The sequence below is a fragment of the Ornithorhynchus anatinus genome, chromosome 5, assembly GCF_004115215.2.
Source record: "Ornithorhynchus anatinus isolate Pmale09 chromosome 5, mOrnAna1.pri.v4, whole genome shotgun sequence".
Classification (NCBI taxonomy): domain Eukaryota; kingdom Metazoa; phylum Chordata; class Mammalia; order Monotremata; family Ornithorhynchidae; genus Ornithorhynchus; species Ornithorhynchus anatinus.
In genome coordinates, this window is record NC_041732.1 from 97,082,160 (window position 1) to 97,109,185 (window position 27,026).

General features: G+C 43.0%; 1 protein-coding gene across 1 annotated transcript in view; it reads left to right on the forward strand.

Moving 5' to 3' along the window:
* The window catches only part of LAMA1 (laminin subunit alpha 1), a 182,851-nt gene that overhangs the window by 124,659 nt on the left and 31,166 nt on the right, over positions 1-27,026 (forward strand). Inside the window, exons 41-51 of the mRNA XM_039912223.1 lie at positions 1,039-1,132; positions 5,359-5,475; positions 10,108-10,308; positions 10,615-10,769; positions 14,145-14,288; positions 15,736-15,869; positions 16,373-16,523; positions 17,566-17,690; positions 21,910-22,060; positions 22,878-23,022; positions 25,232-25,373. Coding sequence (XP_039768157.1) covers positions 1,039-1,132; positions 5,359-5,475; positions 10,108-10,308; positions 10,615-10,769; positions 14,145-14,288; positions 15,736-15,869; positions 16,373-16,523; positions 17,566-17,690; positions 21,910-22,060; positions 22,878-23,022; positions 25,232-25,373 — 1,559 coding nt within the window. The remainder of the gene's footprint in view (positions 1-1,038; positions 1,133-5,358; positions 5,476-10,107; positions 10,309-10,614; positions 10,770-14,144; positions 14,289-15,735; positions 15,870-16,372; positions 16,524-17,565; positions 17,691-21,909; positions 22,061-22,877; positions 23,023-25,231; positions 25,374-27,026) is intronic.

Below are 27,026 nucleotides of genomic sequence, written 5' to 3' on the forward strand. Positions count from 1 at the left end.
GTTCATAACCCCAAGTGTTTTCTGATGTTCACCCCACCCTCAACACATGTCCTTATACTTTGTTGCTTCCCCTCTCTGTAATTTATTTTGTCCGTCTCATCCAACTGAATTGTAAGCTCCTTCCCTGGTAGGAATCGGGTCTACCAACTGTATTTTATTCTCCTAAATGCTTAGTACAGTTCTCTGAGCCTAATAATAATTATGATACTTGTTAAGCACTTACTATGTGCCAAGCACAGTTCTAAATGCTGGTAGATAGAAGTTAAGCAGGTTGGACACAGTCCCTGTCCCACATGGGGCTCAAACTCAAACCTTATTATACAGATGAGGTAACTGAGGCCCCGAGAAGTGAAGTGACTTGACCAAGGTCACACAGCAGACACGTGGCAGAGCTGGGATTAAAACCCACATCCTTTTGACTCCCAGGCCCATGCTCTATCCACTAAACCATGCTGCTTCAATAAGTACTCAATAAAAACCAATGATTGATTAAGTAGGAGGGAGAGCGTTAGTGAGTCCCTGAAAGCTGATGTTATTTGAGGCAGAGAACAATTGCACACTGGATGAACTTGAGGAGATAATATTAATAATGGTATATGTTAAGCACTTACTATGTGTCAGGCAGTGTTCTAAGTGCTGGGGTAGGTACGAAACTACTCAGGTTGGACACAGTCCCTGTCCCACATGGGGCTCACGGTCTTCATTCCCATTTTACAGATGAGGTAACTGAGGCCCAAAAGGGAAGTGATTTGCCCACGGTCACACAGCAGACAAGTGGCGGAGCTAGGATTAGAACCCAGGTCCTTCTGACATCCAGGCCCATGCTCTATCCACTAGGCCAAGCTGCTTCAATGAGGTTGTAAAACAGTGATCCGGACAGTGAGTTTAGTGTGGACCGGAGATGGGAGGCACTAGGGATCAGAGTGATCAGTGAAAAGACTGACAGAATAGTCATTTTCTCTGCTTCTAGGATTTGACTCTGTTGACTCTCCCTACCTCGCATATCGTAATGACCTTTGTGTTCATTCTGTCTTTCAGGAAGTAGAAGGCCTTGCTTCTGATGGGAAAACCTTCCTCCAGCAGGGTTCCAAATTACTCAATGAAGCCAATACTCTGAGTCGGAAAACTCAAGGTCAGTGTCTCAGCAGGCAATGCAGTTCTGAGCCTCAGAACAGAGCAGGTGTCCGTCTGTTTGGATTTTTAACAAAGAACACATCTCTTGTTCCCCCGCCTGAGAGAGGAGATGCTGTGGTACCTCTTGTGACCTCTTCCTTTCTTCTAAAGAAAATCGGGGACGTGTTTTGATAATGTCCATTTTAAACAGGTTTCTGGCTTTTCCCGGGAATTTTCCAATTAGAGGAGTTTGCTAACCCACAAGTTAAATCACAGATCTGACATTTATTATTCTGCACATGCACTTTCTTTCCTGCCTTCCTCCATCACAACAGAGGACCCAGCAGGGTTTCCCCAACCCAGCAGGCTGTCGTTGGTGTTGCCGAGCCGGGGCCGGGGACCCCTGAGGATCTGGGAGCGGAGAACCGTGGCAGAGGGGCCCCCGCGGGAGACGGGGGGGTGGCTGTCGAACCTGGAAGCCTGGTCGCTTTAGGTGGAATGGAGGGAGGAGGCGGAAGCCGGTCAGAAAGCCATCCAGGAGGGAGGAAGCTGCTTAGGTCAAGGTGGCAGGAGCAAGGGCGAGATCCAAGGCATCTGATCTACAGGAGGGTCCCAGCTGGGACCAGGGGCATTTTTTACCCTCACCCCAAAGTTGGCCTTCATTTTGTGTCCCAGTTTTTTTCCCCTCTTTTCCCCTTCCACCTCAGCCACTCCCCTTCCAGTTAAGAGGCAGTGTGGCCTGGTGGAAAGAGCATGGTTCTGGAAGTCAGGGGCCCTGGATTCTAAACCCACTCTGCCATTTCCCTGCTGTGTGACCTGGGACAAGTCTCCTTTTTTATGGTATCTCTTAAGTGGTATTATGTACCAGGAGCAGTGTGGCTCAGTGGAAAGAGCCTGGGCTTCGGAGTCAGAGGTCATGGGTTCGACTCCTGGCTCTGTCACTTGTCAGCTGTGTGACTGTGGGCAAGTCACTTCACTACTCTGTGCCTCAGTTACCTCGTCTGTAAAATGGGCATTAACTGTGAGCCTCACGTGGGACAACCTGATTACCCTGTATCTACTCCAGCACTTAGAACAGTGCTCTGCACATAGTAAGCGCTTAACAAATACAACGTTACCAGGTACTGCACTAAGCCCTGGGGTAGAGAGAAGATAATCATTGTGGACACAGTCTTTGTTCTTCCATAAAGCTCCCAGTCTTAATCCCCATTTTACAGATGAGGTAACCGAGGAGCAGAGAAGTGAAGTGACTTGACAGGTCACACAGCAGACAAGTTGGGGGAGTCGGGACTAGAAACCAGGTCCTCTGACCCCCAGACCTGTGCTATTTCCACTAGGCCATGCTCGTTCTCACATTGCACTTGTCTATGTTTCAGTTTCCTCATCTGTAAAACGGGGATTCAGTGCTGTTCTCTCTGCCTCTTAGCCATGTGGAACTGGGACTGTGTCTGACCTGATTATATTGTAACTACCCCAGTGCTTGGCACATATAAAGACCTAAACAAATATCCCAGTAATTGCAGTTATTATTGTGATTATCACTATTTTTACAGTTCTCAGTTTATAATCACTGCCTGGGTGAGGGAGTGGGGACCTAAGTGAGAAAGGCACAGGGGCATTGGTGCATTAGCACACAGGGATGGTGACAGTATGCACAGCTGGGGACAAAATACTGGACTAAAAAGAAAATATTAGTTCAAAAAACCAGGTGGAGAAGAAGGAAGGCGAACCTTGGGGTGTGGGGAATCAAACAATCAATTAATCATATCTGTTGAGCAGTTACTTTGTGCAGGGCACTGTACTAAGCACTTGGAAGGGTACAGTATAACAATGAGAAGAAACATGACCTAATAGAGACAGTATGGGCCTGGGAGTCAGAAGGACTTGGTTTCTAATCCCGACTCCATCAATTGCTTGCTGAATGACCTTGGGCAAATCACTTAACTACTCTATGCCTCAGTTTCCTCAACTTTGAAATGGGTATACCTGTTCCTGCCTCATATTTAGATTGTGAGCCCCACGGGGGTTAGCGACTGTGTCCAAATAAATTAACATGTATCGACTCCAGCGTTTAGAACAGTTTTTGACACATAGTAAGTGCATAAGAAATATTATGATAAACAAAAACAATGTGATAGAGACATTCCCTGCTCACAGTAAGCTTACAATCTAGAGGGGGAGACAGACTTTAATATGAATAAATAAGAGATATGTACATAAAAATGGGAAGTGGGTAGAAATGCTAATAATAATTGGGGTATGGGTTAAATACTATGTAACAAGCACTGTGTTAAGTTCTAGGGTATATACAAGATGGTTAGATCAGGCACAGACCATGTCTCATGTGGGGCTCACGGTACAAGGGGATTACTTGCTTTCTGCTTTGTAACGGCTTTCAGTGCAGATTTGTTGATTGAAAGATGTTAATGGAATTTTAAGATGCCGCCCCTCTGGGTTGTATAGTTTACAAAGAGACATGTTGGAAATATACAACAGTGGATGATTCCTGGAATCAGTCAGTCAGTCGTATTTATTGAGACCTTAGTGTGTGCAGAACACTGTACTAAGTGCTTGGGGAAGTAATATAACAGACATAATCCCTGCCCACAGTGAGTTTACAATCTAGAGGAATCATAAGTTTCCAGACTAAAAGGGAGGGAGAAAAAAGAGATACCTGAGGCACCAAGAACCTAGGTAAATGGCCCAAAGTCACACAGCAGCAAGTGGAAGCACTGGGATGAGAACTCAGGCTTCCTGACTCCCAGACCTGTGCTCTCTCCTCCCGGCCATGCTGCTTCAGAACATGGGAGATGGGGAAGGGAATGGGGGAAGGGAAGTGGAAGCACAAAGAGAATAATAATGTAAGTGACATAACTGTGGTGATTGGATCTAAAGAACAAGTCTGGGAATCAAAAAGACCTGGGTTCTACTCCTACCTCTGACACTTGTCTGATGTGTGACCTTGGGCAAGTCACTTAACTTCCCTGTGTCTCAGTTACCTCATCTGTAAAATAAGGATTAAAAGCGTGAGTCCCATGTGGTATAGGGACTGTGTCCACCCTGATTAGCTTGTATTTACCCCAGTGCTTAGAACAGTGCTTCATACATAGTAATCGCTTAACAAATACCATCATCATCATCATGTGGAAAAAGTCCTATCGATCCTGGGTGTGTCAGCAAAATGCAGGCCATAATAATAATAATTATGGAATTTCTTAAGTGCTTACTATGTGCCAGAAATTGTACTAAGAGCTGGGGTGGATACACGCAAATAGGATTGGACACAGTCCCTGACCCCCAACAGGCTCACAGTCTCAATCCCCATTTTATAGATGAGTGAACCGAGGCACAGAGAAGTGAAGTGACTTGCCCAAGGTTACACAAAAGACTAATAATGGCAGATATGGGATAAGAACCCATGATCTTCTGAGTTCCAGGCCCATGCTCTATAATAATAATGATAATGTTGGTTTTTGTTAAGCACTTACTATATGCAAAGCACTGTTCTAAGCGCTGGGGTAGATACAAGGTAATCAGGTTGTCCCACATGAAGCTCACAGTCTTCATCCCCATTTGACAGATGAGGTAACTGAGGCCCAGAGAAGTGAAGTGACTTGCCCACAGTCACCCAGTTGACAAGTGGCAGAGCCGGGATTCGAACCCAAGACCTCTGGCTCCCAAGCCCCAGCTGTATCCACTATGCCATGCTGCTTCTCTATATCCCATGTTATGTCTGCTTCTCTGTGTGTCACATCCTAAAGTTGCAAAGATTTCTGGGTGCCCAGGGATGCTAGTTTGTGGAATGACTTAGATTTAGGGATTTAAATCTCTCAATTGTTGCTATTTGATGCCAGTTCTGAATTCTGATTAGTGAGACAGTGATCTCTAGGGAAAATTGATAATGAGCATCCATCAATTATGTTTCTTGACAGCTTACTCTGTGCAGAGCACTGTATTCAGAGAGTACAATGTTTCCTGCTCACAAGAAGCTTATAATTTAGTGGTCAATCAAGAGTTAAGCATTAGCATGCACAAGCTATTCTCTTAAGTGAAGCGACTGGGAGATTTCATAATTAGAAAGTGAGATACCACTGCCTCAAAAGTAACCAAAGCCTAGAGTCTGTGGCAAATACAGGCAAAAATCTTAGTGTCCCCTAACAGACTGATTACAGCTGATACTTGGATGGATTTTTAGTATGCAAATTTATGCAAACTCAAATGACAGATCCTTTTTCCTTTTAATAGGTGTTATGTCTGAATTGAGTGAATTGAAAAAAAAGGTACACAGGTTTCAAGAGAGTGCTCATAAAATTACTCACCGGCTTAATGATTCACTGCAGATACTCAGAACTCTTCCTAATGGTAAGTGAAAGGATTGTATCTTGATTTGCTGAACGCCTTCTCATTCCAAGAGCAAAATGAAGTCCTGTCTGGCAGCTGATGAGGGACCCCGCCAACAGATGAGATTGGAGGCTGATTTAGTCCCTTGTCGTAAGCGGAACCTGAATTGGAATTGATGATTTTCTGTTTTTAAGAGAACCTGGAATAATGCAGAGCTGCAATCTATAATCCAGTCTTCAAAGGAAAACCACAAATTGGAGCCCTTTTTATTATAACCATTTAACTAATTTCCTTGAACTGCATTCCATTCTTATTTCCTAAGTTGCTAACTCCTAAGAACAGTTCTCCTTTAATACTTTTCAGTGGAAAGCTCACGGGCTTGGGAGTCAAAGGTCATAGGTTCGAACCCCAGCTCTGCCACTTGTCAGCTGTGTGACTGTGGACAAGTCACTTCACTTCTCTGTGCCTCAGTTCCCTCATCTGTAAAATGGGGAAGAAGACTGTGAGCCTCGCGTGGGGCAATCTGATTACCTGTGCTTAGAACAGTGCTCTGCACATAGTAAGCACTTAACAAATACCAACATTATTATTACTTTTCAAAATCTGATCTGGGTTAGATTGTGGGTTAGATGGCTTGATGGTTTGGGTGCCCTTTGGAGACCTTTCTGTAATACGAGTGTTTAGTACAGTAGCTGGCACATAATAAATGCTTATCAAATATCAAAAAAAGAAAAAAGCTTCTTAGAATTAATCAATTATTTTTATTGAGTGCTTACTGTGTGTAGAGGAGTGCACTCTTGGGAAAGTACAATATAATGATGTAAAAAACACATTCCTTCCCCACAAGGCGCTTACGGGATAGAGGGGGAGACAGACAGTGATATAAATAAATGAATTGTGGATAGGTCCATAAGTGCTGCGGGACTGAGAGTGTGGAGGGTGGTGAATATAAGGAACCAATCAGGGTGATTCAGAAGGGAGTGGTAGAAAAGGAAATGAGGGCTCAGTCAGTGAAGGCCCCTTGAAGGAGAGGTGCCTTCAGTAAGCCTTCGAAGTGGGGGGACAATAATTGTCTGTTGAATATGAAGAGAGAGGGCATTCCAAGCCAGAGGTACAACATGGATGGGATGTCAGTGGTGAGAAAGATGAGATCAAAGTACAGTGAGTAGCTTATTCATTCATTCATTCATTTATCCAATAGTATTTATTGAGTGCTTACTATGTGCAGAGCACTGTACTAAACGCTTGGAATGTATAAATCGGTAACAGATAGAGACAGTCCCTGCCCTTTGACAGGCTTACAGGCTAATCGGGGGACTGCATTAGAGGAATGAAGTGTGCCGGCTGGGTAGTAGTAGGAGAGTAGTGAGGTGAGTTAGGAGGGGCCAAGGGGTCTGAGTGCTCTAAAGCCGATGGTAAGGAATTTCTGTTTGATGCGGAAGTGGATGGGCAACCACTTGAGTGTCTTGAGGAGTGCGGAAACATGCACTGAGTGTTTCTGTAGAAAAGCGATCCAGGCTGCAGAGTGAAGTATGGACCGGAGTGGGGAGAGACAGGAGGCTGGGGGGTCAGTAAGGAGGCTGATGGAGAAATCTAGGTGAGATAGGATTGAGTGCTGGATTAATGTGTTAGCAGTTTGGATGGAGACTAAAGGGTGGATTTTAGTGATGTTGTGAAGAAGGAAAGAGACTCTAATACTTTCATCTTCCTTCTCTGTCTTCCTTTAGCACTGCTCTCTTATAGGATGATTCCATGAAGGTGAATATTGAAAGAACGCTGACTCACTCTAATGTTGGTGTACCTAAAGTACAAGATTATTTAGATAAAATTAAATTTAAAATGTTGTAGTGCAAATGGTTGCAGTTGCAGTTAAAAATTCATCCTCACCAGCTTCTTCCTTTTCTAAAAAAGAGTTATTTTTCTATCTGGTGGCTCAAACCTGTATTTACAGGTTCCTCTTCCTTGATCCTTTTAGCAACCTATTTATCAATCAGTGGTAATTACTGAGTGCTTACTGTGTGCAAAGCTCTGTACTAAGCACTTGCACAGAGCTAAGTACAATACAGAGTTCATAGGCATTTAAAGTCTACAGGGGTGGTAGACATTAAAATCAGTTACAGACAGATTAATCATATGATGCCTCACATTAATTAAAGAATTGAAGTGAGAAAGCTCTCCTTTAGAAATCTGTGCAAGTTTCCCAAATTTGAATCTGGAGGTTGAGGACTTCTCTTGAAGGACAAAATATGGCCCTTAAATTCCCTGTTCTGTTTCTAAGCAGACTATATTGTTTCACTCTGGTAAGCAGAACCTCACTGAAGCACTTTATTTTTTGCTCTGGACAAGAAATTTGTCAGTACTTCTGTAATGCAGATATTATGGTCTTAAAAAAAACAACCTTGCCTCAACAAAACTTCTCTCTTTAATACTCACACCTAGGCTGATGCCACCATGTCTTCTGAAATCCCATCATATTCTATCCAAATAGACCTCGGTGGTTGGAAGAACTTTCCCTAAGTCCATAATGACATTTTATTCCAAATGTCAAAAGCACATCTAATGGGAGAACAGATTGTGTTCTTTAATGCCTACCTTACCCCAGTTCTGCCACTTATCAGCTGTGTGACTTTGGGCAAGTCACTTAACTTCTCTGTGCCTCAGTTACCTCACCTGTAAGATGGGGTTTAAGGCTTACAGACGTGGAGGCTCATGGCAGACATGGACTGCATCCAACTTGATTATAAAATGGGGATTAAGACTGTAAGCCCCACGTGAGATAACCTGATTACATTGTAGCTACCCCAGCACTTAGAAGAGTGCTTGGCACATAGTAAGCGCTTAACAAATACCATTTTTATTATTATTATTATTATTATCAAAATTTGTATTAATTTGAAATACACATCTCTTCCAGATGGCCTTCCCAGGTGATGCTCATCATTATTATTTTTTATGCTATTTGTTAAGTGACTACTATGCTCCAGGCTCTGTACTAAATGTTGGGGTACATACAAATTAATCAAGCTGGATGCAGTCTGCCATGAGGCTCTGAGCCATAATCCTCTTTTTACAGGTGAGGTAACTGGGGCATAGAGTTGGGCAGTGATTTGCCCAAGGTCACACAGCTGATGTGGCGGAAGTGGGGTTAGAACCAGCATTAAGAAGCAGCATGGCTTAGTAGCAAGAGCATGGGCTTGGGAGTCAGAGGTCATGGGTGCTAATCACGGCTTCATCACTTGTCTGCTGTGTGACCTTGGGCAAGTCACTTCACTTTTCTGTGCCTCAGTTACCTCATCTGTAAGATGGGGATTGAAATTGTGAAATTGAATTGTGAGCCCCGTGTTACTGAATTGTACTTAATAAGTGCTTAATACAGTGCTTTGCACACAGTAAGCGCTCAATAAATACGATTGAACCCAGGTCCTTCTGACTTCCAGGCCTGGTCTCGAAGTATTCTATTCCTTCCACCTTCCTGTAATTTAATTTTGGGTCTGTCTCCCCCACTAGCTGATAAAATCTTTGAAGGCAGAGCTCATTTCTACTAATTGTGTTGTTTCCTATCTGAGTACAATAGCTCTCACAGTTAGTGCTGAAGAAGTACTACTGATTGAGTTAATATTGAATAACCAACTACTCTGTTAAAATAGGATCACTTGCTTATTTCTTGACAAAAGTTTCCATGATCACAAAATCACGGCTCCTGAAACAGTAAAGCCCAACGTGACAGACAGCCTCTTGAAGGAAATGCTGAATATTTTAGGTGGACTCCATTCCCAATTTGGAATCACATTTCTGAAAATCAAAACTGCAAGGAAATCTTACAAAATGTAATAAAGATGTTCTCAATATGGGAAAGATAAGCCATTCTGGAAAGCAATCACTGGTGTTTATCGAGTGCTTCCTGGGTGTAGAGCCCTGAACAAGGCTTTTGGAATAGTACAATACAATAGAGTTGGAAGACATCATTTCTGCCCTCAAGGAGTTTTAAAGTCTATTGGAGGAGTTCATGATTCGATGGAAAACAGTTTTAAGTAAAGCAAAGGAGCAGGAGAAGGAGTAGGGCTTTTATTTTCAGGCTTTGCATGCATTCTACTTTGTATAGAGAAGTGATCCACCTACTCACTCCTTTCACTTTGTGCCCCTGTAGAGATAGGAGTGGCTGGGATGAGACTGTGTTAGTGTTCCTGCACAAACCACAAACTCGCTAAACAACTCATTTTTGAAAATTCTCCATCCTGAATTGTCAAGATGGAGGCTCATCCGTTGTTCTCAGGGGAGACTTTAATATCATCAAGCACTTCATGTAGTTATTTATAATCTTGTTGGGTATGAAATGGCAACACCCAGTGAGATTCTTTAAAAAAGAAAAACATGAACATTTTGCTGTCTAAAAGTCCTTAAAAGATAATAAATGTATTTCAGGAATCTATCCACCATTCTGTTTAATTGTTCCCTCCCAAACTCTTAATCTAGTGCTCTTCATACACTAAGTGCTCAATAAAATACCACTGATGGATTGATTGATCTCTCATCTTTAAAATACCCACAGTTTGTCACCGAGAAGTTGTATGTTTTCAGAGTTTATATGTATAAATTGGATTTACTTTTCTCTTGATACTCCTCACTCATTTTGTGTAATGTCTATATTCTAAGAAGACATGTATCTTCCAGGTGTCAGAGAAAAAACATTTGGAAGCAAAGAGGTGGCCATGTCAGCTAATACAAGCGCAATCAGTACATTGAATGACATCATGGACTTCAGCCAGAAGCTGCTGAATACTTCCTCGGCCTTGTCCAGAGTCAACGCCACATTACGGAGGACCAATGAATTCATAAGTGACTCATCAAAAGCTAGTATGTTTGTTACCCTGATGTACTTGAGCAAACACTTTGCAAGATGTAAATATTTGAGCTGACTAAGCACAAAATCATGATTTGGCATATCATCCAGATAAAACCTTCACGATTCATTAAAAGATCACTAATGGGCTATTTGCCTTCACAATGAATGCAAAGTTGCTTTCATTTCCTGTTCAACATGTGCATTTTTCTCAATTGGACTTCTACTGAGGAAACAAATTACCTGGAACATCCCATCTGTATGTAGATTACAATAATGGGCAAATTAATTTCTCTGTTCTCTCCCTCTTTCTTTGGCAGCTGTCTCAGCTGAGAGGAAAGTGAAAGAAGTGGAAATACAAGCCAATCTCTTATTTGATCGATTGAAACCTTTGAAAATGCTAGAAGAGAACTTGAGCAGAAACTTGTCTGAAATTAAGGAACTCATCAATCAGGCCCGAAAGCAGGCAGCATCTGTAAGTGTAAGCCTCCCACAGATGAGTCTTGAAATAAACTGCGTGATAAGGAGTCCCCTGAAATCTGTCAAAGGCTAGATTTCTGCCAGTAGCACTCTGTGGCTTGTGTATAGGAGTGAAGGAAGTGGATTGTGGAGGTGATTCCGGACCTTTAACTCTCTCCTTAGGCCCCCTGTTCCTCCCCCTTCCCCATCTCTCACCCCCAATGATCTGGCCACCTATTTCCTCACGAAAATCAACACGATCAGGTCTGAGCTCCCCAAAGGCACCCCTCCGCCTCTCCCCTCCCCCCCACCGACCCCCTCCCCTACTTTCCCATCCTTCCCTGCAGTATCCTCAGAGGAGATCTCCTCCCTCCTCTCAAGTGCCACCCCCTCCACCTGTGCCTCGGACCCCATTCCCTCTCACCTTCTTAAAACCATCGCCCCTGCCCTCCTACCTTCCTTAACTTCTATTTTTAACCACTCAATCTCCAAGGGCTCCTTCCCCTCTGCCTTCAAACATGCCCACGTCTCCCCCATCCTAAAAAAAACCCGCTCTTGACCCCACTTCCCCCTCCAGTTATCGTCCCATCTCCCTACTACCCTTCCTTTCCAGAATCCTAGAACGAGTCGTCTACAATCGATGCTTAGAATTCCTTAACTCCCATTCTCTCCTAGACCCCCTCCAATCTGGCTTCCGTCCCCTCCACTCTACCAAGACTGCTCTCTCTAAGGTCACCCATGACCTCCTTCTTGCCAAATCCAATGGCTCCTACTCCATTCTAATCCTCCTTGACCTCTCTGCTGCCTTTGACACTGTCGACCATCCCCTCCTCCTCCATACCTTATCTCACCTTGGCTTCACGGACTCTGTCCTCTCCTGGTTCTCCTCTTACCTCTCTGGCCGGTCATTCTCGGTCTCCTTCTCTGGAGCCTCCTCCCCCTCCCATCCTTTAACTGTTGGAGTTCCTCAAGGGTCAGTTCTTGGCCCTCTTCTGTTCTCCATTTACACTCACTCCCTCGGTGAACTCATTCGCTCTCATGGCTTTGACTACCATCTCTACGCAGATGACACGCAGATCTACATCTCCGCCCCGTCCTCTCCCCCTCCCTTCAGGCTCGCATCTCTTCCTGCCTCCAGGACGTCTCCACCTGGATGTCTGCCCGCCACCTAAAACTCAACATGAGCAAGACTGAGCTCCTCATCTTCCCTCCCAAACCCGGTCCTCTCCCAGACTTCTCTATCACCGTGGATGGCATGACCGTCCTTCCCGTCTCTCAGGCCCGCAATCTCGATGTCATCCTTGACTTGTCTCTCTCGTTCACCCCACACATCCTATCCGTTACCAAGACCTGCCGGTTTCACCTCTACAATATCGCCAAGATCCGCCCTTTCCTCTCCACCCAAACGGCTACCTTACTGTTACAGGCTCTCGTTATATCCCGGCTAGACTACTGTGTCAGCCTTCTCTCTGACCTCCCTTCCTCCTCTCTCGCCCCGCTCCGGTCTGTTCTTCACTCCGCTGCCCGGCTCATCTTCCTGCAGAAACGATCTGGGCCTGTCACTCCCCTTCTTAAACAACTCCAGTGGTTGCCTATCGACCTCCGCTCCAAACAAAAACTCCTCACTCTAGGCTTCAAGGCTCTCCATCACCTTGCCCCTTCCTACCTCTCCTCCCTTCTCTCTCTCTACCACCCACCCCGCACGCTCCGCTCCTCTGCCGCCCACCTCCTCACCGTCCCTCGGTCTCGCCTATCCCGCCGTCGACCCCTGGGTCACGTCCTCCCGCGGTCCTGGAACGCCCTCCCTCCTCACCTCCGCCAAACTGATTCTCTTTCCCTCTTCAAAACCCTACTTAAAAATCACCTCCTCCAAGAGGCCTTCCCAGACTGAGCTCCTCTTCCCCCTCTACTCCCTCTGCCATCCCCCCTTTACCTCTCCGCAGCTAAAGCCTCATTTTCCCCTTTTCCCTCTGCTCCTCCACCTCTCCCTTCCCATCCCCACAGCACTGTACTCGTCCGCTCAACTGTATATATTTTCGTTACCCTATTTATTTTGTTAATGAATTGTACATCGCCTCGATTCTATTTAGTTGCCATTGTTTTTACGAGATGTTCTTCCCCTTGACTCTGTTTATTGCCATTGTTCTCGTCTGTCCGTCTCCCCCGATTAGACTGTAAACCCGTCAAACGGCAGGGACTGTCTCTATCTGTTGCCGACTTGTTCATCCCAAGCGCTTAGTACAGTGCTCTGCACATAGTAAGCGCTCAATAAATACTATTGAATGAATGGTATGATATCACTGTTATATTGTACTCTCGCCAGTGCTTAATACAGTGCTTTGCACATGGTAAGCATTCAATAAATACAATTAATAATGATGATAATGAAGGCAAAGGGGTGTTAGAGTTGAATTCAGTAGAAAGGGTGGTGTTGAGGGTGTCACTTTCGTCATCAAGTAGGGTATGGAGGCTAAGTGGGGCAAGATGAGTTGAGAAAATTGGATGGGGTCAAAAAATCAGAGGTCTCTGTGGGGGAGATTACAGATTTATGGGGAGGAGATGTGTGGGAGAGAAGGCAAGTGAGGAGGTTGTGGACAAATAGAGGGTTTTCAGAGTTGTTGAGGGGAGAGATTATGCAGTAACTAGAGATGATGAGATCAAATATGTGTCCAGGTTGGTGAGTGGGAGAGCTAGGGTGGACCAGAAGGTCAGTGGAGTTGAAGAGTGATAGTAAGCAGAAAGCGGAAGGGTCATCAGGAGCATTTATGTGGATATTAAAGTTCCCAGAGATCAGTTTTGGGATGGAGAAAGATTGAAGGAAGGTGAGAAAGGGATCAAAATGGTTCAGAAAGTTGGAGGTGGGACTTGGGGGGTGGTAGATGACTGTGACCAGTATCTGGAGTGGGTGTTAGAGGCAGATGATATGGGCCAACAGGTACTGAACCCCATTTAACTGAAGCGGATAGTGGAGTCGGAATTGGAACCCAGGTCCTCTGACTCCCAGGCGCATGCTCTTTCTACAAGGTCACACTGCTGTCCTAAGGTTAACCCTATGTGGTAGCTAATAAAATACAGCTTACTGACTGGTGTAGAATTGGGAGGCTCTAGTCTTTGGAATCTGGTGATGTTTGAGCTATATACTCTTGTTATGATTATTTGAATAAATCATATATTTGTGTTTTTTTATATTATTTAAGCACTTACTATGTTCCAACCTAAAGCTGCTATTAATGTTATTATCAATATAAAGTCATCATATTAGCACAGGAGGGCAGTCTGTCTTTGTTTTCCTAGTGTGCAAAAAGCTGGAAGTCAACATTTCACCTTATGAAAGCTTCGGGACTGGAGTAACAGCAATGCCTCAAGTTTAACCTTGTTTTTGCCCCTCCAGATTAAAGTTGCTGTGTCTGCAGATAGAGACTGTATCCGTGCCTACCAGCCCCAGATTTCTTCCACTAACTACAATACCCTCACATTGAACGTGAAAACAACGGAACCTGACAATCTCCTTTTCTATTTGGGGAGCAGTGCCAGTGTAAGTAATCTACCTTATCAGTCAGTGAATGGTGTTTATTGAGCACTTCCTTTGCAGAGCACTGCACTGAGCATTTGGGAGAGTACAATACAATAAAGTTGGTAGACATGATCCCTGTCCCCAAGGAAGTTACAATCCAGAGACTGAAATAAGTATATAGGCATCTTTGCCTGATGAATCTCATTTGTTTTGTGTAGATGGGGGAAACTAGGGATTTCATTCAGTCAATCATATTTATTGAGCACTTGTTTTGTGCAAAGCACTGTTTTAAGAACTTGGGAGAGTACAGTGATTTGCATACAGTAAGCGCTAAATAAATACAATTGAACAAATGGACACTTTCATACCCAAAACAAGCTCACAGATTTGGTGACACTAAAGAAGATTCCATCCCTGATTTTCCTTTGAAACTGCAGTGTTAATAGTAATAGTATTTACTGAGCATCCTGTAGCTGTATTGAATGGTACCAAGCCCTTGGGAAGTGAAAAATACACAAATGACACATTCCCTGTCCATAAGGAGACTATACTGTTATTTCTAGTCAATTGAGGACATGCATTTAAAAGCACGACCAGCCTCAGAAGCTGAATTCATTGTCATCTGTGGTCTGTGGTTTGAGGAGAGAACCCTTGATTTTCTGCACTGGCTGAAAAGAAAAAACATTAGTTTTGTAGTTGAAAATAATTTGTTATCTGGTACAGAAGTACAGTCTAGTGTAAAGGCAGGGATCAATGCTGAAGAGGTAGCCACATATGTCTCAGAACTGAGGGTCTTCCACAGTACATCACTTTCATTTTCAATTGATATTTCCCCTAAGAAAGACTGTATATTGGACTCTCATCCTGTGCTAAGCACTTAGTACAGTTCTCTGTACACAGTAAGTGCTCAATGAATCTGATTGAATGAATGGAAGATGGAAACTGTGAGAAACAGTCCAATCAGTACTTATCCTGGGATAGAAAGTTTAGATGAATTAATAATAATAATAATAATAATAATAATAATATGATAGTAATAATAATTGAGGTGTTTGACATTTACTGTGTTCCAAGCACTGCACTGAGCACTGGGCTAGAAAGACGATAATAAACTGTAAGCCCGTCAAAAGACAGGGACTGTATCTGTTACCCATTTGTACATTCCAAGCACTTAGTACAGTGCTCTGCACATAGTAAGTGATCAATAAATACTATTGAATGAATGAATAATCACTTTAGACATCATCCTTGTTCTGTGTGGGACTCGCAGTATTTAGTCAGAAGAACAGGTGTTCGATCACCATTTTTCAAAGAAGTTATTGGCACACAGTCATCTTAGTTGAGGGTGAAATCAAGCTAGTCTTTCAAAAGTGGCACAATTTTATTGTATTATTTGATTGAAATGGAATTTATTGGCCAAAACACCCCTCTGTACATAGCTTACCAATTTCTATTGTCTTATTTTCAGTCCGATTTCTTGGCTGTCGAGATGCGACGGGGCAAAGTAGCTTTTCTGTGGGATGTGGGATCTGGGTCAACCAGACTGGAATATTCCGACTTTCCGATTGACAACAACCAGTGGTACAGCATATATATAACAAGGTATCATAATTTTTGTAATAGTAATTATGATAATGATAATGGTAATAATAATGAGAATGGCATTTGTTAAGCGCTTATTATGTGGCAAACCCAGTGATGATTGGTCTCCTTTCAATAGATGAACAAGTTGCCCCTTGTTTTCAGAACACTGAATGATTTTTACACAGCAAAACTTCTCCAAATAGGAATAACATAAGATGTTATGTCTATCATGTAAATTTACTGACCAAAAACTGTAGGTGTTGTGGAATATTTTGCTTTTAACATTCATAGATATATGCTGGTTGGATGCAGGGCTAGTCTCCGAGGCATTGAGAGCTAAGCCTGAGAATGTCAGGCAATATATTAACCGTCTCAAGACTTGCTTTCATTCTTCTGAGCTCTGCTCTTCTAATTAATCTCTGAACAGCTCTGAAGACTTGAGATAGGAATAATTCAGTAAGTAGTGTTCAGGGAGAGCATTTTCTGAAAGAGTTCACGATGTAATTCTCTGTGGTTGTCAGGTTTGGAAACACGGGCTCACTAACTATAAAGGAAATAAGCTCGACTCAGAAGCCGTTAACGAAGACTGCTAAATCCCCGGGGACGGCTAATGTGCTGGACATAAACAAGTCAACACTCATATTTGTTGGAGGACTGGGAGGGCAGATCAAGGTAATCCTTTAAATATTCCCTGGTGTAGGATGTTTAGTCTGAACACAATTTGCCTCTTGTCCTGCTACAGATTCCTGCCATTCCAGGTAACTCCGTTGATGCAGTTGTGCTGGGGTGATTGGCACCGTTTCCATCAGATGTGGAGAGTTTGTCGGGTAGTCGTCTCTGAGATGGAATTTTAGGGGCACAGTTGGCCGGTTGGGGATACAGAAGATGTTCCCTGGTTCTGTCAGATCTTCTCATTAGTCCCCATTCCAACTCCAGGTTTTTTTTGTTTTGTTTTTAAGATAATTGGTAATTATGGTATTTGTTAAGCCCTTACTATGTGCCAAGCAGTGTTCTAAGCACTAGGGTAGATGCCAGGTAATCAGATTATCCTACATGGGGCTCACAATCTTAAACCCCATTTTACAGATGAGGGAACTGAGGCACAGACAAGTTAAGCCATTTGCCCTGCTGTCTTCCATAATTATAATTGTTAAGCGCTTACAATGTGCCAGGCACTGTACCAAGCACTGGGGTATAAACAAGCCAAGCAGATTGGACACAGTCCAGGTCCCACATGGGGCTCATAACCTTAATCCCCATTTTACAGATGAGACAACTAAGGCACGGAGAAGTTATGTGACATGCCCAAGGTCACATAGACTAGTGGTGTAGCCGAAAATAGAACCCAGGTCCTTCTGACTTCCAGGTCTGTGCTCTATCCTCTAGGGCACACTGCTTTTCTACATGTTACAGATGACTGTAAAACAAAGACAAAGATATTTAATTGTCTTTATTTCTGTGATGTGACTGAAGGTTCCATCTCTTTGGGAAAATTACTGATTGTGATTTGACTGGGAAGCAGATGCTTGCAGGGGAGATAGGTGGTAAAGTGATTTTTGTCTTTCTGCCCATTAAACCGATCCATCACTAACCCCTCAGTCTGAATCTGTGAGGTTTGAGCTCTCTAGGATCAGAGCCCAGCTGTTCAGAGAAATTCTAGAGTTTTTAACATTTACTCCACCAAATGTTCTTATTTCCCTCTCTCCTGCATTAGAAATCACCTGCCATCAAGGTCACTCATTTTAAAGGCTGTGTGGGGGAAGCATCTTTGAATGGAAAATCCATTGGTTTGTGGAATTACATCGAAAGAGAGGGTAAATGCGATGGGTGCTTCGGAAGGTAAGATTTTTACTCCTGTCCATTGGAATGGGAAAGTTTACTTTTTGGTGGTTGTGCTTTTAGTAGTCTTGCTAAAGGATGCGGAAGGCTGGGGAGATCTGACGTGGCCACGAGAAGCCACGAGAAGCAGTGTGGCTCAATGGAAAGAGCATGGGCTTGGGAGTCAGAGGTCATGGGTTCGAATGCCGGCTCTGCCACTTGTCAGCTGTGTGACTGTGGGCAAGTCACTTAACTTCTCTGTGCTTCAGTTATCTCATCTGTAAAATGAGGATTAACTGTGAACCTCACGTGGGACAACCTGATTATCCTGTATCTACCCCAGCGCTTAGAACAGTGCTCTGCACATAGTAAGCGCTTAACAAATACCAACATTATTAATATTATTATCTGACCAATAGGAGTTTACCCCACCCACTGCTGACCACTCCCAAAATGCCTGTGCCAGTTCTCTTGGCCTATTTCTTTCAACCACCATGACTCCCTGCCTCTGGAGAGCCTGTCCCACAGCCTCTACCTCACAGCCCTCAGCCCACTGCCACTGTTTTTTCATTTGCTGGAGTCCTTTTTTTTTAATGGTTTTTGTTAAGCACTTACTGGGTGCCAGGCACTGTACAAAGCAGTGGGGTAGATAGAAGATAATCAGGTTGAAAACAGTCCATGTCCCCCATGAGACTCACAGTCTTAATCCCCATTTTGCAGATGAGGGAACTGAGGTCCAGAGAAGTGAGGTGACTTGCCCAAGGTCACATAGCAGACTCGGGATTAGATTGCTTATTATATGCCGAACACTGTACCAAGTGCTTGGGGCAGTACAATGTGACAGAGGTGATGGATGTGATCCCTGCCCACAAAGAGCTTGCAGTCTAGCCAGGGGAGAGAAATATTAAAATAGATTAGGGTTAGAGAAAATTAGACTGTGAACGTTAACTATCATGCTTTAATTAACAAGTTACGAATGTGTTTATCTTATCCATACTTGAGCAGCAACAGTATTGCTTCCTGCTCTTTATATATTCTACTCCTGATGCATAATAGAGCCGGTGTCTCAAGCCTTTTGTGCTTCTCACAACCTTTTCAAGCCTACTACTCTAATGGGAAACAGACATCTAGACTGTAAACTCATTGTGGGTAGGGAATGTCACTGTTTATTGTTGTGTTGGACCTTCCCAAGCACCTAGTACAGTGCTCTGTACACACTAAGTGCTCATTAAATACGATTTTGAGTGAAAGAATGTAGGAAACTGAGGACATTCCCATGTCATGTAGGGAGGATTCCCTTGGCCTACATACTCCATGTTTTGAAAGGACAGAGGAAGGCAGGAAGATGGTATGCCCTAGTGGAAAGGGCAAGAGATGCTTAGGTCTAATCCCAGTTCTACCGCTGGCATGGGATCTTGGGTGAGTCCCTTAACTACTCTCCAGAGGTCATGGGTTTGAATCCCGGCTCGGCCACTTGTCAGCTGTGTGACTTTGGGCAAGTCATTTAACTTCTCGGTGCCTCAGTTACCTCATCTGTAAAATGGGGATTAAGACTGTGAGCCCCATATGGGACAACCTGATTCCCTTGTGTCTACCCCGGCGCTTAGAACAGTGCTCAGCACATAGTAAGCGCTTAACAAATACCAATGTTATTATTATTATTATTTTTCTCCTCAGTAAAATGGGGAAACAATACCTGTTCTTCTTCCCTCTTAGACTGTGAGCTCCATGTGGGATGGGGACTCTGTTCTGCTCATCTTGAATCTACCCCAACACTTGACACAGGGCATGGCACATAATAACTACTTCAATCAATAAACCCATTTTATCATGTTCTTACTGTGGGCAGAGCACTGACCTAAGCACTTGGGAGAATATTATAGAAGAGCATTATAATCATAATTACAGTAATAATGCTGATAATATGATGTATAATAATCATAATGGTAATTGTGGTATTTTTAAATTTATATCATGTGCTGAGTACTGTGCTAAGCACTGGGGTAGATATAAGAGTATCAGCTCAGACAATATCCATACCCTGCATTGGGTTTACAGGGTAAGAGAGAGAGAGAGGAGGTATTGAATCCACATTTTACAGATGAGAAAGCTGAGGCATAGGGAAGTTTAAGATAGCATAGTAATAATTATGGTATTTGGTAAGTGCTTAATGTGCAAACCACTGTACCAAGCACTGGGATAGATGCAAGATAATGAGGTTGTCCCATGTGGGGCTCACGGTATTAATTTCCATTTTACAGATGAGGTCACTGAGGCACAGTGAAGCGAAATGAGTTGCCCAAGGTCACACAGCAGACAAGTGGCAGAGCCAGATAAGAACCCATGTCCTCTGACTCCCAAGCCTGTGTTCTTTCCACTAAACCACAGTTAGCCCATCCTGGTGTAGTGGCTAGAGCACAGGCCTGGGAGTCATAAGGTCGTGGGTTCTAACCCTGGCTCCACCACCTCTCTGCTGTGTGGCCTTGGTCAAGTCACTTCACTTCTCTGTGCCTCAGTTACCTCATCTGTAAAATGGGGATTTAGACTGTGAGCCCCATGCAGGACAGGGACTATGTCCAACCCGATTTGCTTGCATCCACCCTAGTGCTTAGTACCTCATTGCCCAGTACATAGTAAGCACTCAACAAATACCATAATAATAATGAGTAATAATAATAAAAATAATATCAATAATAATAATAAAGTGACCTGCTCAAGGTGACATAGGTAAGTGGTAGAGTGGGTTTTAGAATCCAGGTCATTTGATTCCTAGGCCAGTGATTTTTTCCATTTAATGAAATAATCAATCAATCATATTTACTGAGCTCTTACTGTGTATAGAGCACTGTACTAATAGCTTGGGAGAGTACAGTACAACAGAGTTAGTGAACACATTCCCTGCTCACAACGGGCTTACAGTCTAGAGGATGAGCTTCCAATGGGCCCAGCTGCTTGTCTTTGGAAGACATTGATGGATATTGCTGTGTACTTTAAAATTTAATTTTCTAGAATGACTATTAAATCCTTTCAGTATACGACTATCGATATTTTAAGTGTCTTATCTATAAAACTCAAGGACTAGAATGGTATCTCTGTATGGCCAGCAGAACTCTAAAAAGGGAAAGAGGTGATTTCATACTAAACTTATTTTACTGCCTCAAATGCAAACTTCAGGCCCAGCAGCACCATAGAAAATTATTTCAGGAAACATTCTCAAATGTTTTTTAGCCAAAATTTACAGTTAATAGGGAAGCTAGTGGCTTTTAAAAAATTTCTTATGATTAACCAAGGCCACCTCTTTTGTGGCAGGGAGGAAAAGAGGGACAAAGCTGTGGAAAATAGACCGTATTATACTGGTAACAGTTCCATTCCTTCATTGTAAAGTAAAATAATATGGCCACGAAAGGAAAACGATTTCTAATCCATTAGTGGGTCATTTTCCAGGCAATTATTTACATTTGACAGTCCACTGAAAGAATGCAGCAGGAATATAAAGGCCTTTCCAAGACAATTGCCTAGGGGAAATGCTAGTTAAAACCAATAGAGGGTGCTGAGGGATCATAGTTCAAAACAAAGAGGAAAAAAGACTTTGATTAAAGCAGTTGTACAAAGCTCCTGGGAAGAGATCAATGATCGAAGCAAAAGTCTTCATACTAATACTTATTCTTTCGAATTTTATAGTTAGTAAAAAATTACCTAAATCAGTCAAGATCTAATTTCAGATTTCCTCAGACATAAGACTTTATATGTGAACAGCCTTTTGACTTAAGTCTTCATATAAAGCACACATTCATTTTGAAATTTCTTTCTTTTTATAATAGTGTTTGTTGAGCATTTACAATGTTTCAAGCACTATTCTAAGCGCAGGGGTGGATACAGGTTAATCAGAGCAAATACAACCCCAGTCCCACCTGGGGATTACAGTCCAAACAGGCTTGAGAACAGGTATTGAATCCGCACTTTGCAGTTGAAGAAACTGAGGCACAGATAAGTTAAGTTACTTGTTCGGAGTCACACAGCAGGCAAATGGTGGAGCTGGAATTAGAACCTAGGTCCTCTAGCTCCCAGGCCTCTGCTTTATCCATTAGGCCAGGCTTTTTCCCCATTTCCTCAGAATTATATTCTAATTATGGGAGTAAAATATCCACCAATTTGGCTGTGATAAAAGATAGATTTTACTCTTAAAGGCAACTATCTCCACAGGAACAGTTAGTATTTCATTTATGTTTTTTGCTTGCAGTCTGCAGAATGAAGATTCTTCCTTCCACTTTGATGGCAGTGGTTATTCAGTTGTGGAAAAGACCCTCCGACCTACTGTGACTCAAATAATAATGCTTTTTAGTACCTTCTCTCCTAATGGGCTCCTCCTATACCTTGCTTCCAATGGCACTGTAAGAATTTTTTCATATGAGATCAAGCAGAATTAAAAAAAATGTTGTGAAAGTTTTGAGTTTTTATAGTTATCATTTTTGTTTTGTTTATTTTGAGTCAAATTTTACTGTCTCTGTTTCTATGCATTTTCTGGACTTGGTGTTCTTTATGTGAGTTCCACTTCATGGGAACTTTGCATTTATTTTCTTTTCTAATATGATTTCATGGGAATTCTCTGTGCTGAAAATATCTGGTTCTCTGGTTAACTAGCTTTCCAAATGGATTTGAAGTTGGGCTGGGAGAGCCTAGTAGACTTGCCATGCAAGAATAATGTTTACTTCTGGAGTGGAAGATTTTAAGAAATATTCTCCTATGGGCTATTCAGATCTTAAGATGTAGAACTTTATCAAAACTTGTGTAATTTCAGTATTGTCATAGCTTTTAGGTTACATCTAGTCTCCTTGCTGTGACATTTCAAAGACTTACTCGTTTTTCAAAGCTGAACTTGGACACAGGTTGGACACAGTCCCTGTCCCACATGGAGCTCACAGTCTCAAATCCCCATTTTATAGATGAAGTAACTGAGGCCCAGAGAAGTTAAGTGAATTGCCCAAAGTCACACAGCAGACCAGTGACAGAGTTGAGTTTAGAACCCAAGTCCTTCTGACTCCCAGGATTGTTCTCTGTACACGAGGCAATGATTTAGGGCAAGAATCATATCTATTTACTCTTTGTACTTTCTCAAGTGCTCAATCCTAGCTCTGCCCACCTGAAGTGGGCATTGTAACTGTTAACTGATTGATTGCTAATTAGATTGTACTGTGTTTTCTCCTACAGAGAGACTTCTTGTCCATTGAACTGGTGGATGGCAAAGTTAAGCTAACGGTTGACCTTGGCTCAGGACCCCTTGCTCTTATTACAGATAAACATTATAATAATGGAACCTGGTATAAACTTGCATTCCAGCGTAACAGAAAACAAGGTAAGCAAGAATAGTAATAGTAACTGTGATATCTATTAACTCCTTACTATGTGCCAAGCATTGTACTAAGCACTGGGGTAAATAGAGGATAATCAGGTCCCACATAGGGCTCACCATTTAAGTAGGAGGGAGAACAGGTATTTTATCCCCATTTTGCAGGTGAGGGAACTGAGGCACAGGGAAGTTAGGTGACTTGCCCAAGGTCACACAACTTGCACGTGTCAGAGCTAGGATTAGAACCCAGGTCCTCTGACTCCCAGGCCCATGCTTTTTACAGTAGGCCATGCTGTTTCTTAATGCAAATGGATTAAAATGAATAGGGGTCAGTTCTACGATTTTATTTGTGATCTAGTGGTCACTCCAGTTTGCAGCCTAACAATCATACCTATGGTATGCTATTATTATTCTCATTTTTTGCTTTAATTGAGCACTTTGTAAAACATCGTAGATATTAAGTGCTCAGGCAAGGCACAAGAATGGGAATTTACCCAAGGCCTATGGCCCATGAGGCATTTTACAATTGAAAAATAAAACATGACCAAGCAAAAATACTAAATTAATGAAATTGTAACAACAGTGTTGCACTATATTATTGTTAGGGAACAATTTGCAGATTCTTCAGCCTTGTCAATAATAATAATAACTGTGGTACTTAAGTGCTTAGTATGTGCCATACACTGTTCTAAGTGCCAGGGTAGATACAAGATAATTGAGTTGGACACAGTCCCTGTCCCACAGAAGGCTCACAGTCTTAATCCCCATTATACAGATGAGTGAACTGAAGCACCGAGAAGTTAAGTGACTTGCCTAAGGTCTCACAGCAGACAAGTGGCAGATCTGGGTGGGATTAGGATCTAGGACCTTCTGACTCCCAGGCCTGGGCTGTATCCATTAGACCATGGCGCTTCTATTGGAGGTTGACTATCCCTGGTCAGCAGTCACAACCCTCCCATGTTGTGACCTTTAGGAAGATCAGCTGTAACCTCAGCTTCCAGCTGTCCTGCAGGTAGGGCGCAGGGCTTCTATAATGAACACAAACAAGATCCCCCACCCTCCCCAATCCACTGTTCTGAGTCTGTAATGATGGCATTTGTTAAGTGCGTACTCTGTGTCGAGCACTGTTCTAAGTGCCAGGGAAGATACAAGTTAATCAGGTTGGATACAGTCCCTATCCTACATGAGTCTCACAGTCAAAATTGGAAGGAGGACTGGTATCGAATCCCCATTTTACAGTTGAGGAAATTGTGGTACACAACAGGCAAGTGGCAGAGCTGGGATTAGAACTCAGGTCCTATGCCTCCTAGGCCCGGGCTCTTTCCACTGACCACACTGCTTCACACCCTGCCTGATGGGAGCAACAGGCTGCTTGGAGGAGCCAATCCTTTTCAACTTCTCCCCTCAGTGGCTGGTCAGGGGTGTGGGGGAGGGAGTTGAATCACCATGTGCCATTTTTGGAATACCTGCAGTCCCTGTACTCAAGTCCTCCCAGCAGTCTTGGGTTCTGCTTTTCTTTAGAATCCAGATTCTAATCTCCTTGACTGCAGGGAACCTGAAGCAGCGTGGCAAGAGCATGGGCTTAGGAGTCAGAGGATGTGGCTTCTAATCCCGGCTCCACCATTTGTCTGCTCTGTGATCTTGGGCAAGCCACTTAACTTCTCTGTGCCTCAGTTACCTCATCTGAAAAATGGGGATTAAGACTGAGCCACATGTGGGGCAACCTGATTACTTTGTAACTTGTGCTAGGCACATAGTAAATGCTTAACAAATAATATAATTCTAATTATTATTATCCTTCCTTCATGCTTAGTACAATGCTCTGCACATTGTATGAGCTCAATAAATACTGTGGATTGATTGATTCCCATTTGTGATCCTCAGCACTGTTTCTGACTTTGAAAATCAGAATAGAGTCAAGAGCCAAGCATTCTTCCTATTTCACCTTCTTGATGATGTCCACCTTGGTGCAGAGATACCCATGCCCAATTCCCACAGAAATATATGGTCTTTGCTCCCATTAGTAGCTGGCTATTATTTGACTTATCATTAACTTAAAGGAAATACCTTTTAATTGAATTTAATTTTTAATGAACACCACCTTTTGAAAAGGCTGTACTTCAGTATCTAAGAGGAATTTACTCATTAGAGATGGGTATTTTAAAAATTTCTAATGAGTCTTTTATTATCCACCCATCTTTCTTTGCCTTCCTAGGGCTCTTGGCAATTATTGATGCCCGTAACCCCAGTTCTAAAGAAACAAAGCAAGGAGAATCTCCTGGTGCATCCTCAGACCTCAATCGTTCTGACAAGGATCCGATTTATGTTGGTGGATTACCTCGATCCAGAGTTGTCAGGTGCAGGTTTAGAAATCATGTTGATTCTCTTTTTTCTTGTTCTCGATGACCTGTGTTTTCTTCTCTGGGTCCAATTTTTATACCTCATTGTTGTACACAGGTTGAAATCATGCTAATGTTTTTTTTCAAGTACATGTGTAGGTTGCATTCAGCTTTTGGAATATTTCCATTCTGAGCAGATGAGCACTGCAGTCTGCACTTTCTGTTCCTGAGGTTTGCTGTGATGTTATGGCCCAGACATAGGAGGAGCAGCATGGCCTAGCGGATAGAGAATGGGCCTGGGAGTCAGGTGATCATGGGTTCTATTCCCAGTTCCAACACTTGTCTGCTGTGGGACCTTGGACAAGTCACTTCACTTCTCTTTGCCTCAGTTACTTCATCTGTAAAATGGGGATTTAAATTGTGAAACCCATATGGGATAAGGCTGTGTCCAACCTGATTTGCTTGTATAATAATGTTGGTATTTGTTAAGTGCTTACTACGTGCAGAGCACTGTTCTAAGCGCTGGGGGAGATACAGGAGAATGAGGTTATCCCACGTGAGGCTCACAGTCTTCATCCTCATTTTACAGATGAGGGCACTGAGGGACAGAGAAGTTAAGTGACTTGCCCACAGTCACACAGCTGACAAGTGGCAGAGTTGGGATCCACTTGTATCCACCCCAGAGCTTAATACAGTGCCTGGCACATAGTAAGTGCTTAACAAATACAATTGCTTTTCTTATTTCCCATTTACAGTTGGCCTGGGTTGTTTCATTTATGACTCAAGAATGCTGCTTTCTGGTCAGCCAGCTGAAGGAGGCACTTGGTCAGAATGAGGGCAGGAGTCATTATTTGAGGATGTCCTGGGACCACTTGGGGGAAAAAAATCATAGCCCCACATGGGAAGTGAGAGGAGTAGATTACAAACTGACCCTAACTGTTGAAAGTTTGTTGACTCAATTGGAGGAAATGCGCTGGGTTGATTATGAAGTAAAGAGACAGGGTTCAAACAAGTGATGACCAATAAGGAAGGTGAAGCAGCATGGCCTAGTGGATTGAGTATGGCTGTGGGAGTCAGATCGGGGTTCTATTCCCAGATCCACCACTTGCCTGCTGTGTGACCTTGGAAAATTTTCTTCTCTTAATGTGGGCCTCAATTTCCTCATCTGCAAAATTGGGATTGAACACCTTCACTCCCTCCCACTTTAGATTGTGAGTTCCTTGAAGGACAGTGACTGTCCCTGATCTGATTGTATATTTAACTCAGTGCTTAGCATGGGGCTTGGCACAGAATAAGCACTTAACAAATACCACAGGTATTATTATGAACAAAGTAGAAAATTAATGAGCAAACAGATTGCACTGTTCTTCATAATCCAAAAGTAAATAATAATAATAATGATGATGGTATTTGTTAAGTGCTTACTATGTGCCAAGCACTGTTTTAAGCACTGGGATAGATACAAGGTAATCAGGTTGTCCCATGTGGGCCTCACAGTCTTACTCCTGAGGTAACTGAGGCACAGAGAAGTGAAGTGACTTGTCGAAAGTCACACAGCTGAGAAGTGGCAGAGGGGTCGGTTTTAGAATCCAAGATCTCTGATTCCCAAGTCTGGGCTCTTTCCACCAAACCACATATATCAGCACTGTCACTTCAAACACAGGAAAATGA